At 50.4% G+C, this 20,815-nt stretch overlaps 6 protein-coding genes across 6 annotated transcripts; 2 read left to right on the forward strand and 4 right to left on the reverse strand.

The window, feature by feature from the left end:
- Window positions 1–765: 765 nt before the first annotated feature.
- MAA_09275 (Ankyrin repeat-containing domain protein) lies at window positions 766–5,769 on the forward strand (the record flags this gene model as incomplete). Its single annotated transcript, XM_007827273.2, has 7 exons — window positions 766–875; window positions 930–1,155; window positions 1,209–1,268; window positions 1,324–1,647; window positions 1,756–1,921; window positions 2,068–2,097; window positions 2,147–5,769. The coding sequence occupies 7 exons, from the start codon at window positions 766–768 to the stop codon at window positions 5,767–5,769; spliced, it is 4,539 nt and encodes a 1,512-aa protein (XP_007825464.2).
- Window positions 5,770–9,108: 3,339 nt separating this feature from the next.
- MAA_09274 (uncharacterized protein) lies at window positions 9,109–10,121 on the reverse strand (the record flags this gene model as incomplete). Its single annotated transcript, XM_007827272.2, has 3 exons — window positions 9,109–9,443; window positions 9,498–9,876; window positions 9,942–10,121. The coding sequence occupies 3 exons, from the start codon at window positions 10,119–10,121 to the stop codon at window positions 9,109–9,111; spliced, it is 894 nt and encodes a 297-aa protein (XP_007825463.2).
- A 785-nt stretch (window positions 10,122–10,906) lies between these two features.
- MAA_11562 (uncharacterized protein) lies at window positions 10,907–12,487 on the reverse strand (the record flags this gene model as incomplete). Its single annotated transcript, XM_011412477.1, has 1 exon — window positions 10,907–12,487. One exon carries the CDS (start codon window positions 12,485–12,487, stop codon window positions 10,907–10,909), a length of 1,581 nt encoding a protein of 526 aa, XP_011410779.1.
- Window positions 12,488–13,095: 608 nt separating this feature from the next.
- Window positions 13,096–14,564, reverse strand: MAA_09273 (Peptidase M20D; the record flags this gene model as incomplete). The annotated part of the gene is made up of 3 exons (XM_007827271.1): window positions 13,096–13,973; window positions 14,033–14,176; window positions 14,267–14,564. The coding sequence occupies 3 exons, from the start codon at window positions 14,562–14,564 to the stop codon at window positions 13,096–13,098; spliced, it is 1,320 nt and encodes a 439-aa protein (XP_007825462.1).
- A 981-nt stretch (window positions 14,565–15,545) lies between these two features.
- Window positions 15,546–16,892, forward strand: MAA_09272 (C6 transcription factor; the record flags this gene model as incomplete). The annotated part of the gene is made up of 3 exons (XM_007827270.2): window positions 15,546–15,935; window positions 16,028–16,523; window positions 16,576–16,892. 3 exons carry the CDS (start codon window positions 15,546–15,548, stop codon window positions 16,890–16,892), a joined length of 1,203 nt encoding a protein of 400 aa, XP_007825461.2.
- A 1,587-nt stretch (window positions 16,893–18,479) lies between these two features.
- On the reverse strand, window positions 18,480–19,498 carry MAA_09271 (protein-tyrosine phosphatase; the record flags this gene model as incomplete). The annotated part of the gene is made up of 2 exons (XM_007827269.1): window positions 18,480–19,363; window positions 19,414–19,498. The coding sequence occupies 2 exons, from the start codon at window positions 19,496–19,498 to the stop codon at window positions 18,480–18,482; spliced, it is 969 nt and encodes a 322-aa protein (XP_007825460.1).
- Between the last annotated feature and the right edge of the window lie 1,317 nt (window positions 19,499–20,815).

The raw sequence follows: 20,815 nt of genomic DNA on the forward strand, positions 1-20,815 counted from the left end.
TATAAAAGAAATACTTAAGCTTAGGGTTTTTACCTAGGTATATATTTTAATTATATAATTAATAAGTTTTATATTAGCGTAAAGCCCTTTTATTAGCCTTTATAATCTGTTGGGCCTTTTCCGTGTAACACGTGGAGCTTGTGGCGCCTTGGTGTGGCCGAGAGCTGAATAGCAGTTCGCAGCTGAGCTCCAATAACATCAGCCTAGAAAAGTTTCAAACGAATCAACATAGAGATAATACATTTGACAGGAACGCCCTGGCAATATGGTTTCTCAGCCTGGGTTGGGCAATCTGGGACTAACAGGTCGTCTTGACACTGCGCAGCGGCAGTAGCAACTGCATTCTATATATATCTGTTTCTTTTTCACTTAGCGTACCGCTCCGAGACATCTGCTACAGACGTATCAGTTTTAGAATATCGAATTATGCGATAAGATACACTGAGCTGCTTTTCTTGCGCCCCCCCCTAACAGCATGACAACCTCGTAAATACACAAATTGTTCTGAAACACCGCGGGTCACACACCTCTTTCCGTCGATTGCGTCGTGTTGCCGGAAAGTTCCGTTTCTCAGTGGAAGATACAGCTTGTTTGTGTGGCGTCAAGGTGTGATCCAGCAGGGGCGCGTTGTCTCGAACTACTCGATTGCCAGTGAATAAAAGAGGGTGCTCACCCCCTCTGGAGATTTTCATCATTTATCAATCCATCCTACTCCTTAGACATTTAAATCAGTCACACGGCTATTTATATATCCACTACAAAGAGATGGCACTGCAATCTATGGCCCCAGACAATGATATTCCGTTGCCTAGGATACGGAAGGATGGGATAACAATACTATTTGACAATACTTCGACAGAAGCTTCCAACATCGAGTTTGTTTTTCGATTTCAATTAAGACTTCAATTTCCCAGCTAATTCTTCAGTAGTATTGTGTTCATTCATGGCCTCAATGGCCATCCCAAGGACACATGGAGCCACAACGTGACGGGCTTCTTCTGGCCGTGGGAACTTCGGAAGGAGCTCGAAACTGTTAGGGTCATGACATTTGGGTACGATGCAAGCTTTGACAATGTTACAAAAAACTTTATACGAATAAAAGACATCGCTGCCGCATTCACCGATAGTCTCGTGAACAAGCGAAGAACTACAGAGGTTCGTACTGCTCTGTTTGTCAATACAATTCTTATTTTAACTGGGCGATACAGGAGAAGAATAGGCCAATCGTTTTCATTGCTCACAGTCTTGGAGGACTAGTGGCTAAGGCTGTAGGGAACTCCTTTTATGACCAAATTGAGATGAAGCCATGCTAAATGATTTTAGGCGACCGTGCTTGCGTCAGAAGCCCAAGCATCCAGGGCCAATGATCTTGACAAAGTCTATCCATGTATTGGAGCTTTCATGTTCTTTGGCACGCCTCACGGAGGGAGCAAGGTTCTGGGTACAACAGGAGCGTGGATCCTTCAGAAGATGGCAAGGGCGGCATTTAGACAGATTCCTCCTAAGCTAGAAAGAGCTCTTGAACAGAACTCGGACGAGCTGCTCGACCTTGCCGATAGCTTCCGCAAGGTAAGCCTCTACGTCGACTCGCAGCTTCTCATTTCGACCTACTTTGAGCAGAAAGCGACGGTATTTTTAAACGAAAGGGTAGGTGAAATGCAATTTTGGGCTAACCACTCCCCAATTCCTATTCCGCCATATATTTGCATCTAAGGTTAGCCCCGAGTCCCATAATGATACTAAACCCCGATTAAGATAGTTGATCCTGCTTCTGCGTCCATACAATACGCCCGGGCCGACGATGCAAGACCTATCAATGCAGATCACGTTGGTATGGTCAAATTTGAGAATAACGAGGATGGGAATTATGAGGATGTCCTTGGCCGCCTTCAACGCTGGGTGGAAAAATTGACCATAGAAGGTATTAATAGATGATTGATTGAACCTACTTTTCTTGCCAAGATCTCAATATACGCCAGTGGCGTCGCTCAGTTGAATTCAAGTGGGCAATCGAGATATCATTTGCTGGCCATGAATGGATTGTGTATATGCTGATTAGTCGTGTAGGCCATCCGGTAGTGGCAGGGAAAGCAGAAGGTATGCAGGAGCAGCAATTTTACTTGGAAGCGTCTAATAGAGCTGGCAGAGTGCATGCGAGCCATGTACGAGATAGCTGGCAACTACGAAAACCAGCGAGCGCAAATTGACACGCCTATTCCAGAGACTTGTCAATGGATTCTTTCACATTGCAAATACGAGGCGTGGATATCTGCCGAACAATCTGCTCTCTTGTGGGTGACGGCTGATGCAGGTTGTGGCAAGTCGGTGTTGGCAGGTTTCCTCAGCGACACTCTCGAGGAGACACATCCCTCCTTGATATGTCCCTTCTTCTTCAAATCTGGCTTGAATCAAAGAAATGATTTGCGTCACGCGCTCTGTGCCTTGCTTCATAGGATCCTCTCCAATCGACTGGCGTTGGTTCGATGCCTTATACAAGATTTTCGCCAAAAGGGACCTGCATTCCTCAGTGATGTGAGGCGTTTATGGGACATTGTATGTACCATGACTCTCCAAAGAGACTGTCCACCTATATTATGGATTCTTGATGCCATTGACGAATGCACCAAATCGGCGAGGGATCAATTAATACAATTTCTTGCGTCAACCTTTTCGCAACAGCGATTTGCTGGATCGTTCAAAGTGCTTGTGACTAGCCGACCCTATTATGAGATCCAGGCTCTATTCACGGATAAAACTATTCGCCTTCGAGGAGAGGACGAGGCATCATCTGTCTCTCTTGACGTCGAAAGACTAATTCACTTCAGAATTGAGGAGATGAAGGACGAGGGTTTTTTGAGCCCGAACATCTACAAGCAAGTGCTAGCACATTTGATACAACGCGCTGACCGCACGTTTCTTTGGGCTACACTTGTTTTCGAGTCCCTCCGAAACTTGTCGTCTCGCTCTGAGTCCGAAGTGCTCAGGGCTGTCCAGAGGCTGCCTCCAACCCTCGATAAATTCTACGAGGATGCGCTTGAAAGCTCGAGAGACAGGGATGCATGCAAGCGGCTTCTCCAAATTATTTTGGTAGCAACCAGACCGCTGTCTCTAGACGAAGTCAACATTGCACTCAACATTAAAGAAGACAAATTTCGTGTCAGAGACCTGTGCGCAGAGCTTGAACCCGATATTGAGTTCCGGGTAAAGAACCTCGCTGGCTATTTCATACGCATTGTCAATTCAAGGGTATTCTTTATCCATGAAACGGCCAGAGACTTTCTCCTACGGACAGATGTGACCAATATCTCATACTCGTGGAAAGGCTCCTTGACGCTGCCCGGAAGTAACCTCACTCTGGCCAAGATCTGCATCTCCTTCCTAATTCAGGATGAGTGGTCACTTCCATCAAGTGTACGGGGCGCTATGATTCCGTCGATACAATTCGCAGCCAAGTTCTTGGAGGTACCAAAAGCCTTCGGCGTTCCTTTCATGACCTTTTTCGAATATTCTGCTCACAACTGGTTTGTCCATCTAGAAGAAGGAGACCTGGCCATGGAGCCCATCACCTACCCGATATTATTTAGGCTGTATAATCCAAAATTCCTAGGAGTTTGGTGGAGCTTTTACGCTGATCGCGGGTTTTACGCAGCCGCTGTTAATCAAAAGCACTACTATTTGCATCATATAGTAGCTAGAGGCCACTTCTCCGTTCTTAGGAGCATTGAGAAGTTACCATTCTTTAATATCTATGAAGATTCAAGGGGGCAAGGCGTTTTGGAGATTGCCGCAATAAAAGGCCATGAGAAAATTGTCCGATGGCTTCTCAGCAACCATGACAGAGCTAAATTACATTGCACCGAGGCTCTAGTGCTAGCCACCAAGTATCGGAACGTTCCAATCATGAAAACGTTACTCGAAGCAGGTCTGAACAGCAATGAGTGTCAGATTATCTCGTCAATTGGAAGGGCTGTTCTTCCTCCCCCGACTGAGGCGGAAGGCTCATGGGCGCAGGTTTTGACAACACTGCGTAATGCTAAAGGGATCGAACCAGAAGATTTCCTTTCCGCTGCCACGTACTTACCATTTTCGCATTTAAAAGATCTGTTTCAAGAGTTGAAGAATATGCACCTTTTCTTCCGCTGGATGCTTCTCAATAACTTTCGACTCTGGATCATCACCTTTCTAATGCATAGGCACGACCCGAGAAAATACATACTACAAGATGCTCTAAGGGCGTTGAAAGATGGGCATCATGATGCCATGTTTCATCTCCTAGAAACGATGCGAAAAGATATAAGGTGGATATCCGAGCGTCGGAGGTTGAATATTGTTTTCATTCCAGAAGGAAAGCACCTTTGGTCAGACTTTTTCTCGACCTCACAACATACACTCGAAATGGGAATCTTGGAGCTCTTCCACCCTGTCACAACGCATGACCAAAACCCTTGGGATTTAAGTGGAAAGAAGAGCCTTAAATATCCAGAGCAGATGCCTCAAAATCCGGAACTAAACTGGGAACTTTTTTCACGACCGGAGACTGTATTTGAATATCTAGATGACCTGGAGCCTCGCAGGCAAGATATTTTCCTCCTAGTGCTACAAACACTAGCAACAATGAAGCCTAAATCATACGAAATGACCCTCATATACGCTATTTTGGTTCATGAAGGGTTGGCCATTTTCATGTTCGAAAATAGCCAGAAACTTGGTGGAGAATTCAGGGTGCAGTTAGTCGCTCCTCTTGTGTGTCTCACTCGACGGACATACTTACTTCAGCTAATGTGCCGGACTGGCCTTGATGTCAACCAGAATGACTCCTTCGGAATCTCACCTCTGCTTGCGGCTGTAGCGTCAGGGGATGAAGACATTATACAATACTTGATTACATTGCGAGCGAGGCCAGATGAGCCTTGCCATGCACATTTCCAAGAAGACGAATATGGGATGTCTAATTCCAGTATCAGATTCTTGCGAGTTATTTGGCAAAGGGTGTTCCTTCCCAGCGACCCTGTGCCATTACTACCTATAGGTCTTGCAGCACGCAGCCGGCAAAAGAATATAGTAAAGCTGCTCATGGCAAATGGAGCGAGCCCGTGGCAGGAGGCTTTGCTATCCTACAAACCCTTCAAAGGAAAGGCCAGCCAATGCTCCGTATTCGACGTTGCTGCGAGAGACTTGTTCCTCCCTGAATTGTTGCAATGGATTATTCAGAATAGCAAGGACGTTTCTCATATTTTGGACCAACGCGATGCCTGTACAGGCAAAACTCTCCTTCATTGGGCGGTTCGAGCGGGGGACGAATCAATGATTGATGAAATGATCTGCCAGCGAGCACCAATTAATGCCCAGGATGACGATGGACTTACACCACTTCATGAAGTCACGATGGGCGTTGGCCAAGGTTTGCTTCCCAACGCATTTACCATGGTGAAGCAGCTTCACTTGGGAGGTGCTGATCTGACAATTCAGAATCACCATGGCAAAACACCTCTTCAAAGTGCTCTTGTGGGAAAAGATTATACAGAGTTATCGAGATCAATCCTGGAAGCGATTGTTGACTATCTATCCAGGGCTCCAAAATGGGGTTCTAACCAGCTAGATCAAGACGCTATCCGGGCGGCACACAAACAAGACTTAATAACCGCAGCCATCAGAAGACAAGCGTCATTCTCTATGAACACACCACCAAGCAATGCAGATTTTGAAGATTTTGAAGAAGACGATGAGGAAGAACATACCACCGACGATGAGTGTGGAGGACGGGCTTGAGTCCCGTTTTACTTTGGCAAAATTCCACACAAGTCACACCAACATTCCAGATGGCCGTCTTGGGTGCCAAACCGAAGCCCAAAAACACGTCAAGGCGGCTGGGGTCTCTACGGTGTATACCAGGGAAAGATGTTTAACTCATCTGGTTCTATGATAGTTGATTATTCTTCTAAGGGAAATAAACTAGCCTTTTCAGGAATCTTGATCGACAAATCCGACATTTAGGAGAACTTTGTCACCTGTCTCACGGCATCACAAAGCACGCCTCTTAATAAATGATGTATTTCAAGTAGCCCGATTCTTTGCTGAACTATTTTCACTAGTAATTTGTAACTATCTTGACTATATTTGCGTATGTGCATAACTAACTGCCCGCCAAGTAATAAAATGAAACTGTCCGCGTTTAACCCCTTCTTTCTGCATTAAATGCCATCAAGCCTTTAAAGAAAGAACGTAATACAACTTTAGATATGAAAGGAAGGCATAGATACCTAAGCAAAACATTCAGGCCACTTCAAAAGTCTATGGTGTCAGCCGTAGCTCACTCGGCCTTCGCCTGCATGAGACTGCTCCTCGGCGCGATGTCGTGATTTCCTTACAAAACTCAACAGATATAGTAGATTCAGTAGCTTTACAGTATTTCCCCGGTGTAGATTCTCAATCATTTCCTCCTCGACTTTGCGGCGAGGAAATTATGGCCAGTCATTGCTCACAGATCGCAACCGTTTCTCGTTGGACCTGTGATGCTAGCAGAATTATTATTAGCCAATTTTTTTTTTTTTTTCGTTTTTACAAATCCATTCATGTTTTTCTCCTCCTCCCCTACTCAAAGTGCGGAGTGTTATAGTCGCCGTCAAAATTAGTGGTGTCGAAAACATACAACCCAAATATAGGCATCTCTCCATCAGCGTTTCGCATCGGAACCAGGCCCAGAGGGGCAAATCATGTATCCTTCAAGTCAAATAGCCTCACGCGTTTCACGAGTCGATAAATTCGACGCCTATACCGCCGAATCCGATCTTACACGAGCCCAATCCAGCCCGTGACATTAGGAATCAGGTGTCGAACACTTGAATCACTCACACACCCTTATTCTTCGGATATTCTGCCGCGGTGCCTACTACCGCGCGGAGTGGCGCATGCAGGGGCCCGAAGAGTCTTGTAGTCTTATAAGATGCTTGTTGTTATTGTTGACTAGCTAACCTAGCTGCAAGCTCTATGAAAAGGGGTCCTATCCAGTTGGCTAGCTTCCACACACTGCCCAATTCGTCCACTCGGGCTCGTGACGGAACCTATTAAAGGGCTAGATACAGACTCTGAACCAGGTCGTAACACGCTAGCCCATACTGGCCTCACCTGCGGACGGAATGTTACGTGTCTACAGCTGCGTAGCGAGAACCTTCCTATTATTAGTTAGTTTGGTAATGCATTATAGGCTAGATATTTCGTCCGCGATGTTACTTACCATTCCGCGCCTGATGCTTTGGCCTCCTTCTCTGTCTATAAATAAACGTCTTATTAGAAGTCTGCTTGGTGTAAGATTCTGAAATACTTATAGTAGCTCTTACAAGGTTTTGATGATTCTATTGGCTTATTAGAAAGTACTCTGTTTTTTGTAGTATACTTACTTACCCGGTCAAAATCACAGCGTAGGTGGTATTCCTTATCCTATGTAATAATATTAGCTACTTATAAGCTAAATCCTTACAATATATAAGAGAATCGTACTCCGTAAGCCTGAATAAATCCACAGTTAGTTGCCCAAAATTCGATTGGTCTTCCCGATTTCATAGGTTGGTCCATCTATATAGCTCGTTAATTTACTGCGCTACGAATAGGATTAGTGATAATTGGCATTGCTTACAGAGGGCATTTCTGGACACATGCATGTCTGCGCTAGTACTCCCGAGAGAGTAGCAAAAGTAACAAGAATAGAAGTAGCTGACAGCTTCATGATGATAGTTGGGTACAAATAGTAAGCAAGTATTTTAAGAAGACTTGGAAAGTATAGATTGTTGGTCAAGATATTGCGAGTAGTGTAATACTAATTGCAACTTGTAGGCTACTTGGACATATTTATAAAAGTTCTTATAAAACAAGATATATTAGAAAGCATAGGATTACTAGGATCTTACGCATGCAATTATGGCCCTAGCTCGTTTAGCATCAGCGCATGACCAGGTGAATAACCTGGAATATCATGCTAATGTAGTGCCTGACTAGATACAACCAGAGGTTTCTTCCTTGCCTTGACAAATAAATAGTTTCAGAGTAGGTAGTGGCCATATTATATAGTGGAGACTTGATAAAGTTCAGGGATAATGCATAATTAATTTTACTACTTGCATAGATTTACCAGCTGAAAAACCGGGAATATCATCATGCCAATCAGCATTAAAACCCACTTAATTGAAACATATTGACTCATAGAACTCGCAGCAGCAGAAGCTGGTGCCAGACACCAAAACAGTCACCCCCCGGAACGTCTAAACTAAAATCGCTTTAACCACTGTCTACCGTACTCGGAATCGCATACGTAGCCTCCTAGAAGTCCTCTATTTACGAGCCTTCTTTGCTGCCTTTTCAAACCGCTACGGACTTGGATTCACATCTTTGTCTTGTTAGAGTTCAGCCTCTCTTCAATCTACTAGCTACTTTGTCAATTTGTCAAAGAGTTGGGCGTGTCTCGAATGGTAAAGAGTGTGAAGCTGGATTTAGAGGAGGGGTAAGTGCCTTTTCAAATAAAGGGCCCCCGGTAACTAGCTGAATGACTACCTCTGGATTGAACGGCTAGATTCTTGGTTTCTAGATCGCAGAATATATAGGACTTGGCTCAAAAGCTAGTAATCCTATTAGATGCAGGAGAGAAACTCAAGCTAAGTCATATTACCAAGGCTGTCTCGGACTCTAACATGTAGCGCTTTAGCATGGTAGTGCTTTAATAGTTAAAAACAACATCTTGAGGTCAACTGGAGTGCATGCCTAAGATTCAAACGCATGCCAAAAGGAACAATATTGTGTTTATCGCAATACTCAATAAACTGCCCTGCGTGATGTGAGCCGTGGCCATGAAGAATCAGAAGACGCCTTGCACTTTTCAACGTCTTGATGCTGAAGCCACGTTGGCCAATATGCCCAGCCCTCGCTTTGGCGAAGAACTGTTCTTTGACCGCCCCATCTTTAGCAACCTGCCGACGCTCCCGAGAATACATTGACAGATATTCCTCAAATTAAACACCCAGCTCTCGGGTCAGTGTACTCTGCATAGCGAAACAAGCAACCAATCCCTCTATACAACTCTATTCAACGCTACACCTACTCCATATCCAACAGACGCCATCACCGCCCCAGGAGGGCCTTCATAGTAGAGCCCATGACGCCGGGATGAGGCACCAACACGGCACCCGCGTCCTCCAAAGCCCTCGCCTTCTCGGCGGCCGTCACATCCCCCGGCGTCAAAACAGCACCCGCATGGCCCATGACCTTGCCCCTCGGCGCCGTCTGTCCCGCCACCATGGCCACCACCGGCTTCGGGTTGGGCGTCGACCTCCTATACTCCCTAATCATCTCGGCCGCGCGCAGCTCCTGCTCGCCGCCAATCTCGCCAATCACAACAACGCCCTCCGTCTCCTCGTGCTCAAACAAGACCCGGAGGGCGTCGACAATGGTGGTGCCTAGACCACCGGCGTCAGGGCCAATACAAACAAAACGACAAGGAGCAGACATACCTGGCATGGGGTCGCCGCCCACGGCCACGACAAGACTCTGCCCCAGGCCGGCGGCGGTCGTCGCGCCCACCGCCTCGTAGCTCAGGGTGCCCGACTTGGACACGATGCCCACGCAGCCCCGGGCGTACTGCCGGAAGGGCATGATGCCGACGCGGCACTGGCCCGGGGCGATGACGCCGGGGCAGTTGGGCCCCACGAGGCGCGAGCGGCTCTGCGTGCGAAGCACCTCCTGCACGCGGAGGAGGTCGTGGACGGGGATGTGCTCGGCGACGGACACGACGACGGGCACCTCGGCCTCGATGGCCTCGATGATGGCCCTGGCCGCAAAGGGGGCGGGCACGAAGACGGCGCTGACGTGCGGGTTGACCTGCTCCACGGCCTGTGGCTGGTTAATGAATGCCCTTGTTTGTTCGTGAGTGAGCTGGTGTCCTGGGAGTTACGTACCTCTTTGACGGTTCCAAAGACGGGGAGGTCGAGGTGCGTCTGGCCGCCTTTGCCGGGCGAGACGCCGCCGACGACCTTTGTGCCGTAGCCAATCGTGTCTTTGGCGTTGGAAGTGGCCTGCCGCCGGTCAGCATCTCCCGCGTGTGTAAATACATGGTGGTTCACCCCGTCGGTCGACATGCCGCTTGACCGGTGAAGCCTATGACATATTAGCTTCATGCTCGTATAGGCTTCCTCGAGACTCGCCTTGGTAGATGACGCGCGTGTTGGAATTGATGTGTCGCAAGCTGTCTATCGTGCTATCGTAGTCTGCAAGTCGTCGACGAGATGTGCAAAATGTTCTAGCTATGGCGTGGTGTTTGCCGAGCCGCAACGAGCTTCGTGACAACATGGTGCCGGTGCCAGTCCTCCTGGCGTGCCCTTCTGAGTACTACTGAGGCTGAGAGTTGAGGGCAACAGCAGACGATGGAAATCGGGAGTTGCACGTAGCACCAACCTACGCGCACTGCTGTTAATAAATGCTAAATGCACTTGTACGCGGCCTCCAATCCCACATGGACGTGAACGTTGAAGCCGTCGAGGCGCGGGCCGGCTATACGGCCTCGGCAATAAACAACCCCGCCATCATCGGCCGGCTACTTGGCGGCTGCTCAGCTTCGCTCGCACCAACCCAGATGGAAGCGGCTCACAACCTCGGTGTGTCTTTTCCTGTCGAGCAACGAGTCACCGGTTCAGCGAGCTGCCCGATGCGGCCAGTCACAATGGCCCAATTGGTCCAATTGACGTCCTCAAGCTGCCAGGTGCTGCATCCGCCGCTCTCAATGACAGCTTGGCACATCCACTCACACCAGGCACAAGTGCGACACCATGACATCTGATGAGAATGCATGCTTCTATAAAAAACGCGAAGCACCAGTCATGTTTGGCATATAGATGCAAAGCCCGTCCTCACTCTACTCTTTACTCTAAAAGAAGCGCCAGATGGAATCCGGCCCTTTGGTGCTCTTGAACCGACTATACGCCCTGCACACCGGCCACAACACCAGCATCGTGACGGCATAAAACCCAAAATACCCAAACAAATTATCTACCCCCCTCGTCTTCTCGGGATCCATCGGGTCGGCGACGCCCGTCTCGCGCCCCCATGCCGCCACGACCAGCGTCCCCGCCCCGAACAAAACCACCATGTGCACAATGTAAAAGAACAGCGCGCTCGTTCCGAAATCCAGCAGCATGCCGAAGCGCCTCGCCACCTGCGGCGGAACAGCAGTGAACATCGCGAGAAGAAGCAGGTTCCCCGCCATGGTGAGCGCGAAAAAGCCCACGTCGGGCGGATACTTGACCACGTACAAGAAGGACGCGGCCGAGGCCAGGTACTGGTTCTGGCCGGGACGGCGCTGCTGGTCTGGCGTCTGCAGGCACCGCTCGGACAGGTTGCCCAGATGGAGGACGCGCGTGAGCACCAAGAGGATGGAGAAGCACACGGCCCCAAGGACGTGCCCGAGGACAAGGGCCCGGCGAGTCCACGGGCGTGCCGTCGTGACGCGCGCGTAGAGCATGCCGAGCAGCGCAAACGAGAGCCACGCCAGCGGCGGAAAGCCCGACACCACGCGCGACTGCACGTCCATCATGACCCAGAACCAGACGCGGAGCAATGGGCTCGACGGACTGGAGCGTGTCGAAACGTCCTCTCTGCTGGGGGCGCAGACGCCACCGTCGTCGCTGAGCCAGATGTTCCAGAAGATGGTGACCAGGCTCAACACCGCCAACAAGACGTTGTGAATACTCCACGATAGATGGGCGCACCTCTCCGCAGTCGCCCGTGTATCGTCGCGCGCCCGGAGCAAGGGCCGTGTGACGCCGTCATCATCCGCCGCCAACTCGCCGTCGTCTGTCCAGCCTTTTCCCACTCGTGCCATCGCCAGCGTCAGCCAACCCTCGGTCCTGTCCATGGCCAGCCACAGCAGCCCAGCGAGCAAGTAGTCCACGGCCAGCGAGAACAGCACCCCGTTCAGAAACCACACCCGGCCGCCCGTCATGACGAGCCCAAAGACGGCCGTAACGGCGGTCAGAACCGCGCACCGCACCGCAAAGTAGCGCGCCAGCCGCGCCGCCGACCAGCCCAGCCTCGCGCGCGACCTGCCCAGGTACACGACGCCCATGCCGAGGAGGAACGTGAATCCCGCGCCGCACAGGTGCGTCAGGGTGCGCACCGCGTACGCCGCCGTCGTGTTCCACCGCAGCACCGCTTGCCCGTCTGCCTCGGCGACTCGACCCGTCCCATGCTCCCACGTGTGTAGCGCGAGGGCCGCGTGGTCCAGGGCCATAACCATCATGAGCAGCCCGCGCAGCAGGTCCGGTGCCAGGACGCGGGCGCCGGCCGGTTTCGTCGGCGGTCTTCTGTCTGACGCTCGCGGCGAGGCTGTATTGTATCCCGGGAACGAGTTGTACCCGTGGTCATTTCCGCTGCCGTCTCTCTTTGGGGTTACATTGCAAGGGGTGCGCGATCGATCCGGCGGCTCCCGCGAACCGTCTTGGCCTGCCATGGGAGCTGCGGCACCGCTTAAGTTTATGCAAACTTCCGACGGGGATTAGGGTTGTAGGCGTAGAGAAGTTGACAAACCCATCCGGACAGGGTCGTATATAGACGTAGAGACGCTTTGCACACAAACGATGAGTGTTTCCGTCATTGTTTCTACACGGGACGTCTGCCGCTTTAAGCGTCCTTAGCCCGCGGATGAATGCATTTACTAGTTGCGTGGCGGGAATTCCGCCCAAACTCCGCGAGGTACGGCTTTAACAACCAACCAAACAAGCTGGACATGGAACCACTTGGCGACGCCTCCGCCAGGCTTTGATGCCCGCCAACGTTGGGGTGGCCGGGCTGTCGGGTCGTCGGCAAGAACAACGTGGTTCACGCTTGGTAATCTGTTCAAATCTGACGGGCCCGAAGTCTCCGGCGGGCTTTGATGTCCCGTCCACGGGTGGTTGTGATGCGGCGGAGTTTACCTAGCCTGGGCTGATTGCTTCCATGTTTCTTACCGTCGCAAGCCGTACGTGTGCCGTCCCAGATTCACATGTAGCGTCACATTCTTTCGTTACCACGACGAAGGTGCGTCCAGATATGAACCAGGACACCATACTGAACAATGCATCATGAATAGCCGTGACCATTGCGCATGACTCGCGTCTCCCCTCTTGTACATCGTGTTGCAGCGTGCATCCTGTCCCTCCACGACTTCTTAGCCCTCTCTAACAACTCCTTGGAGCTCAAAACGTCCACCGCCACGCCGGCCAACCCCTTGCCAACCCTCACGGCATTCTCATAGGCATCTCTGGTTCTCGCCGCCTCGGCAAACTCGGGATTGTGTGGCCCTTGCCCTTCCGGGCCGGGTGTTATAAAAAACGCAGGACTCAAGCTGGGCATCGCGTAGCTCACGTCGCCCTGATCCGTGCTCGCCAACGTCGTGCCCCTAGCTTCGTCCAAGTCTGCGTTTTCCAAAATCTTGTGCTCCGGACGCAACGCGTTGAAATACCGCGTGAATGACTGCGCCAGCTCCTCGTTCGGGACGTGGTCTTTGTACGCGCCGCCCCTTGTGAGAACCATTCTCGCACCGGTTGCCGTGGCCCCTGCTTCGAAACAAGCATACACTTTCGCCCTGAGCTCCTCAAGGCGGGCCTGTGAACTGGCCCTCACGGCGAAATGACCACAGGCGTAGGCGGGAATAATATTGGTTGCCACGCCGCCGTGAGCAATGTACCCTTGAATAATGTCCCCGGGCATGTTTTGCTGACGGAGCATCGATACGTTATTGTATGCGGATACGAGTGCGTCTAGGGCGTTGATGCCAAGCCACGGATTGGCAGCGGCATGTGCTTCTCGGCCGTAGTATTCCACTTTGAACCGCTCAATGGCCGTGGTGCGCATGCGCGCAGCGTCAGGCACAATGCCAGGGTGCGATATGAGACTGATGTCGACCCCATGGTCCGAGTATGCGCCCGCCTCCAGGAGACGAATCTTGCCGCCTTCGCCTACATGAGAAATATGTGAGGAGGCATGTCCGGCCTTGTTCACCGAGGGATATGCGTACCTTCTTCTGCGGGAGTTCCAAAGAGAACAATCTTGCCTGGTATTCCCTCGTCCTTGATTACTTGCGCAGCTGCAACTGCGCCGATTACCGAGGCGGTGGCAATTAGGTTGTGCCCGCATGCGTGCCCAATCCCAGGTAGGGAGTCTGAATCTCAGGGTCAGCAAGCCCACGACCAAGATTGAGAGATGAACGTGCCCATTTCTGCATTGAACGACACAACGGCGCCCTTGGTACCGCTGTCAAATACCGCGACCCATGCTGTCTCCAGCCCGTATGCTGAAGGCGTTACTTTCCACCCTGGCTGTCGCCTCATAAACGACGTTAGAGCTTCATGGGCAATGTATTCCTTGTATCCCAGTTCGGGATTGTCATGAATCTTGATGTTGATGGGCCAAAATTCTTTGCCGACTTCAGCAGCAGCTTCACTGATAGCTTTCAGGAGCTTTGGTTCCGCCGCTGGACAAATGCATTGGTCTGCGTTGGTAGAAATGACGACGAACCCGTCAACTTCATGCTCGGCAAAGCTGGCCATGTTGCTCACCGGGGTGGATTTGGCCAACCAGGCTATTCTGTATTCTGTGTGAGATTCTCCGTGGACCATGGGGAGAAAAGTAGTTGGTATCAATGTCTCACCTGGCGGCGCTATCCTCGGACGGATAAATCTCCGCCCAAGTGTGCGTTCATACTTTGCGGCTGATTGATGTGCGAGACAAGAGGGCACCGGACGACGAGTGGCAGGCACATGTATCAGTACCTCGGTACATCGACAAGGTCTGGTACGGAGTAGATGCGCAAGGCTGTCAATTGTCACCATGCAGCCGCTTCCCTGTTGGCTTCAGGCTGAGCCAGCACTTGCATTGCCCCATGGCGTCCGGTCATGCACAGATTGACAGGCTAGCTGCAGTTAGGGCTGCAGCACGATGCAGCCAATATCGGGGTCGTACTCTGTCTGCGACGCCTGGACTCGGCAGTTGAGCGCCATTGTCGTGCAACCGATAATCGATTTCGAGAAGCCGTTCAGCCGTGAATCAAGGCACCGGGTGTGGAACTCAATTAGCGAAACTGCATATCCCCGCCTGCAAAATGCGCACACGTGATGTAGCCAAATCGGTAGTGGTGCATATGGGCGACGACGGCCAGATGGAAGGAGCGGCTGGGGCGACGGCAAGGAAACCAGCAGGCGCCAAAGGGCGTTGTCGACCCTTCGATGTCTGTGCGCCCAGGTCCCTTCAGTGTTGAGCCCCAGCCATCGGCTCCACAGGTCAGCGGCAGATTCAATGTTCCTCGGACGTGCGACCGCCGACCACAAGATCTGGTTCGGCATCCTGAGCCGCTGCTCCTTATCGACCCTCCCCGATTGCATCGAGATTGTGCTGTGGCAGTTGTCGTTAAATGAAGCTGTCTGCTTCGCGCGCCAGCCAGGGCGCCGACGGCCATTGATTCAACCCCGATCTTGACGTCGGCTTGGGGTTACCAGACCACGAGCCAAGGAATTCGCATCCACAGCTTCATCATGGTTCAAAAAGCCATCACGCCTCCGGACAGCTCGTCCAGCGAGTGTCACGGATCGTCGCCCGAGGCAAAAAACGCCGTCAAAGCAGCGGCGCCATCGAGTCGTCGCGGCCATTTCAAGTCGCGATTGGGCTGTTTCAGTTGTAAGCGAAGGAGGGTCAAATGCAACGAGCTTCGCCCAGAATGTTCGCCATGTCGTCGACTGGGCTTGATATGCGAATATCCCGCTCCTCAATCATCGTCTACACCGCGGACAGCGGTCCGACCCAACCCTTCGGCCCTGAATCTTGAAGACCTGCGCTTCTACCACCAATTCCTTACCGCCGGATTTCCAACACTGCCTCTGAGGGGAGGAGAGGTCTGGGCGGAATGCGCTGCCATGTCATACAGCGTAAGTGGTGGCCAACCGTGACACACTTGTTAATTATCAAACAGGCTCTTTCCCTTTTGCTGGTGAATCGCATTCTAATTCTTCCCTGTTAGTCCGAATGCCTTGCACATGCCATCCTCGGACTCGGAGCATCGCATTTGTCAAGGAACTGCAACGTCAACTACGAGGCGCAAGCCTTGCAGCATCGCGTCGCGGCCATCAAATTGGTCAATGAGCAATTAGAAAGGCCGCCCCAAAAGCCAATTGATGCCGACATCCTGTTCGCCACTCTCATCTGCCTCCTCACCCAGTCCTCATTGATGTCAGACAACATGGTCGACTACTTGACCATGACGAGGGGAGGCAACCTCGTTGCCACCACCATCATTCCTGACTTTAATGCGTCTATTTTCAAGAAATTCAGCCCCGAGGGCCACGTCATGTCGTTAGGCGAGATGGTGGAAGAGCAGCCAAAAGACTTGGCCTTGATTGAAGCCTTCAGGGCTTCTGTTTTGGGCATGGAGCCTATTTGCCAAACCAAGAACGAAATAAAATACCTCGAGGCTTTGGTCGCCTGTATAGATGCTCTGAAAACCTCGTCACACTCTGGTAAAGAATTTTCTCCATCCAAGTCTCCCCGGGGATGCTAATACGTGTTTAGCTTGGTTGCATTTTGTGCCCCTCTTCATGATGCCATCGACATTCGACAACCAAGAGTTTCTCGCCTTTGTGAATCCAGAAAACTATACCGGAAAATTGTTGCTCATCCACATGTTTCTGCTTGACTATGTGCTCGGTCGATTTTGTCTTTCACTCAAGGAGGAGCCCAAATGCCCGGGTCGAAAGCTGACCATTCTTTCGTGGACGAGAGGCCTTGCAAAATCGCTCCCGGAACAGTACCGACGCCATATTGAATGGCCACTGCAGTACTGTGAGGAATTGGAGAGCCAAGATTCGCGCTATCTGCTGAGTCCGTGATGCGCCGTGTTCAACCGCAGCGTCAATGCAGCGCCTCGGGAAGCCGCCATATCCAGCTAGACGGGGCTCTTCCTATCGAACCAGTTGGTCGATAGGTCTAGTTGCGAAGGACAAGGGACTTGACTGTGTGATATGCCGAATCCTGCTGTTCATGGGCACGCCTGCCTACTTCCTCAGCAAGCTATCATGGGGGCAACACACGTGGCGACTTTAGCCCTTTGCCAAGAAGCAGCTATAGCAGCCGCAAACACTGCCGATAAGCCTGCCGAGTTTTGCGCTTCCTGATTTGCAAAGCTTGCGAAGTCTGGCCACGGAAGAAAGGGAAAACTCGGAGTTGGTGGGGCTTTGCTTGGTGGTCCCTCAGTAACGCGTGGTCGCAAAGGTTTGACGCGTCAAGATGACGCAACTTTGGTGACCAAGCAGTTTCAGTGTAACAATTAAAAGATCAATATGTCTAGTTATATATTAGTTCAGGGCTGTGGTTGATTATAGCGTGCGTTCCTCGTGTTGACGCCGTTGGTACCAAATTTGTGTTCGTCGTTGGACAGCGCAGACATGACTGCCACGTGCGGCGGGCGCATGATGAGAGGCAACTTTTAGGAAATTAAAGCAAAGCGAGAGGTAGCCATTGTGCGTACAAAACTCGAGTACTACCGATTACAACCCGTAGCAAAATAAAATAGAAGCTCCAAAGTCCTCCAATACACTATTTGCATGGAGCAGCGGCTCCAGGGTTTAAAGCAATCACATACAAAGCCTTACCCTAAAGGCCGTATACCACCCACGTGTTTGTGTTAGAAATATCAATCACGCAGATTAGGTAAGCATCACAGAATATAAGACGTTAATTGGAACATAGTAAATAGGGGAAACACTGATTTATATTAAAACAGACCCGTGGTGCCTGTTGTAATGCTCCTTAAGCACCTCCAACAGCGGCGCCACCATTATAACCTTGTTTAGTGCTGCCGGTTTCAACAACCAATCATCACGTGATTGAAACAGGATTTTCATCCTACACCTGGTCTGGTGGTCTAGTGGTATGATTCTCGCTTAGGGATAACCCTGATGCATAGCTTGCGAGAGGTCCCGGGTTCAATCCCCGGCCAGACCCATTCTTTTTGAACTTTCTCGTTCTGGTCAAATGCTATGCGAACTGGATAGATGGATATTTTTTTCTGTGGAAGCGACGGTGAAGAATGCCTCGGGTACTAAGCCTGGATTGCTTTATAGACTTAAAACTCACAAATATATGTATATATATTTTTTTTAAATTTTTTCATCATGGTACACAGCTATTTCAAGCTTGGTCCATCAGTCTGAGTTCCTGCCTGTGCCACGAGAGTTATATGTAACAAGGGTTAAAAGCTTGCAGCAACATAATTCAATTCATCTATCAACAGCCTTTGGTATTAAAGGTCCTTGATTTTCTTCAAGGCCTAGTTGACCAAAGAAGTTTATTTATACAACAAGTCAGTGATAGACTTTTGCCCTCGGTCCCGTCATCGTATCCCCCCAGTGCCGTGTAGACTCCGTGTGACATTACATGAGTTGACCCCAAATAGCCCCTATCTATTGTCGGTAAAGTTACAACTTTGCCTTTTCACTCACACAAAACTTGAGGGCTTCCCCTTCCGCCTTTCCCTGCTTCTTGCACGTACACTCGGCCATGCTGTAGAAACTAGAGCTGAGCGTTCCTAGCTCAGCCTGGCATTGTGCCGCGAATTCTTCGCACTCGTCTTGCCGGTAGTAGTCAAGGCAAACCTGCACCTTTTCTACACAGTTGAGGAAATTCTCAATCTTCTCACTTGCAGCGAAGCGGGCCGCGCACCGGTGTCCTGCCTTCATACACACCGGCGAGTTGCCAGAGGCGTCGCACTTCTCCTTTAGCAGCTGTGTGTTGTACTCGGCAGAACCCGGCTGCGGCTTGGGTTTCGGCTTGGCAGCTTCCTCCCTTTGCTGCTGTAGTACCTTTTGAAGTTTATCAAGTATAGCTCTCTGCGCATCCTCCTCGACGTGATTGTTGTCGTAGTCTTGACGTGTAAGAAGCTGAGGTGAGGGCTTCTCATGCTCGATATAGATTTGTAGGGCTGAGATCATTGTTCCAGTGCGGCCATGGCCGAAGCCGCACCAGACTAGGGTACCTGACCGATGATTTTTGAATCCTTCATAACCTTTTTGGAAGTCTTCAAGCGTTGGGGTACCAAAATCCACAATAGGTAGTGGCGTGTAGGCGATGCCGACGTTCTGGAGAGCAGTTGTAATATTCTCATTATTTGCCTCGTGATTAAGACTAATTACGTGCGTTATTTCCTGCTGCTGAAGAAATTTGATTGAGTCCGCAGTCAGGTTCTGGTCCGAGTCCTTCCAGACATAATTAGGCGCCGAGGAACGACTAAGCCTATCGCCATCACGGACGTGCTCCGTCACATATTTGAATCGCTGGAACCCGGCATTTGACGCGATTTTTTCTGAGAAAATAAGTTGATGAGCTTCATGAGCAAATTGAATCGAGACATACCTAACTCATTAGCGGATTCACCAGCTGGGAGTGACTGAACCGCAACAGCTGCCCCGAGGAGCGTCACGAGTGACTTGAGAAACATGTTTGAAGTCTTGTTGATGTCAGTGCCTGGAAGAGAAATTGTTCCTATGAGCAGATTGGTTTATAAATTTGTCCATGATGAGATTTCTCACGTTGAATTTATACTGATTCTTTTAACCCAGAGTATTCGCTGATCAAACCATGAGGTATGGAATCAAATTACAGGCTTGGCGGATATCCGCTCCCGCATAATGTATCTAGATAGTTTTATCCTCAAGACGCGCAATTGTCGCTTGGCGTTGGCATAGACACGGAGGACCCGAATCTGAGTCAATGGAATCATTATTCAACGTTTATGCAGAATCGTTCTACTCTCTGCCTTGACCACGTTATTTGGTACTCGCCAAGCTCGTACCATGTCATACAAAAAGAACGCCTCTCTTTGCGGAGCAATAAAGATGGTGCTGGACACCAAAATAGCCACTTTTCCGACTTGCCCAGTTCAACACCCTGTACGCCAACCAGCTCGTCGTCGTTCGACTAGTTGCTATGGAGGCGCGCATTCAGGAAGCCCCTCGACACATTGATGGTTTTCCCGATGCGAAGGTAGCCATAGGTGTCGAATGTTCCGATAGATTAACGTAGCGGCCCCTTAGGGCGAAACCCTCCGATATGGAGCGTAATAAACCGACCACTACTGCTGCCAGGGGAAGTGAGGCTGCTGAACGGAAAATATACATACGTGGATGACGAGTCAGGCTTCAAAGAAACCCCTGGCACGTTTGGGTGTACGCCTCGCAATCATGGCTGCCTTCCTTTCGACCTGTTGTTCCCGTAGCCTTTATTTCTCGCTTCTATGCCTTGCAGAGCCCCCTATAAAACTTTGAAACTTATTTATGGAGGTCACGCGGCAGTATGGGTCAGTACGAGTCAGTACGGGTTATTATGGCCGTGCTTGTTCGTCCTGTGTCTTGTTACGGGCATCGGAGACAATGACACGACGAACTTCATACAAGGACTATGAAATCCGCTTGGTGGGTTCTGTCAATGCTGCCTCAGCTTGTTGACATTTTCCTCTCCACACATGTTATGCGTATTGTCGTTGGCTACACCCCGGTAATATAATGGGGGGACAAAAGTGACGATCCAAAACCCCACATCGTCACGAATCGCGTCAATCTGACATCTGCCTTGATTGTAATTTTCTCCGTCAATACGACCCCTACGGACCCAAGACTTGAATATACTCCTTATGAGCGTACGAGGTTATATGAGGCACTTTATGGGCAATTCGTACAATAGTATCGCAAATGATGAGGGCGTTCCTCAGGGGTCTATATCCGGCATTACTCGAGAGTGTTGAACATGAAACAGCATC

The sequence above is a fragment of the Metarhizium robertsii genome (genome assembly GCF_000187425.2).
Source record: "Metarhizium robertsii ARSEF 23 chromosome Unknown MAA_Scf_10, whole genome shotgun sequence".
Classification (NCBI taxonomy): domain Eukaryota; kingdom Fungi; phylum Ascomycota; class Sordariomycetes; order Hypocreales; family Clavicipitaceae; genus Metarhizium; species Metarhizium robertsii.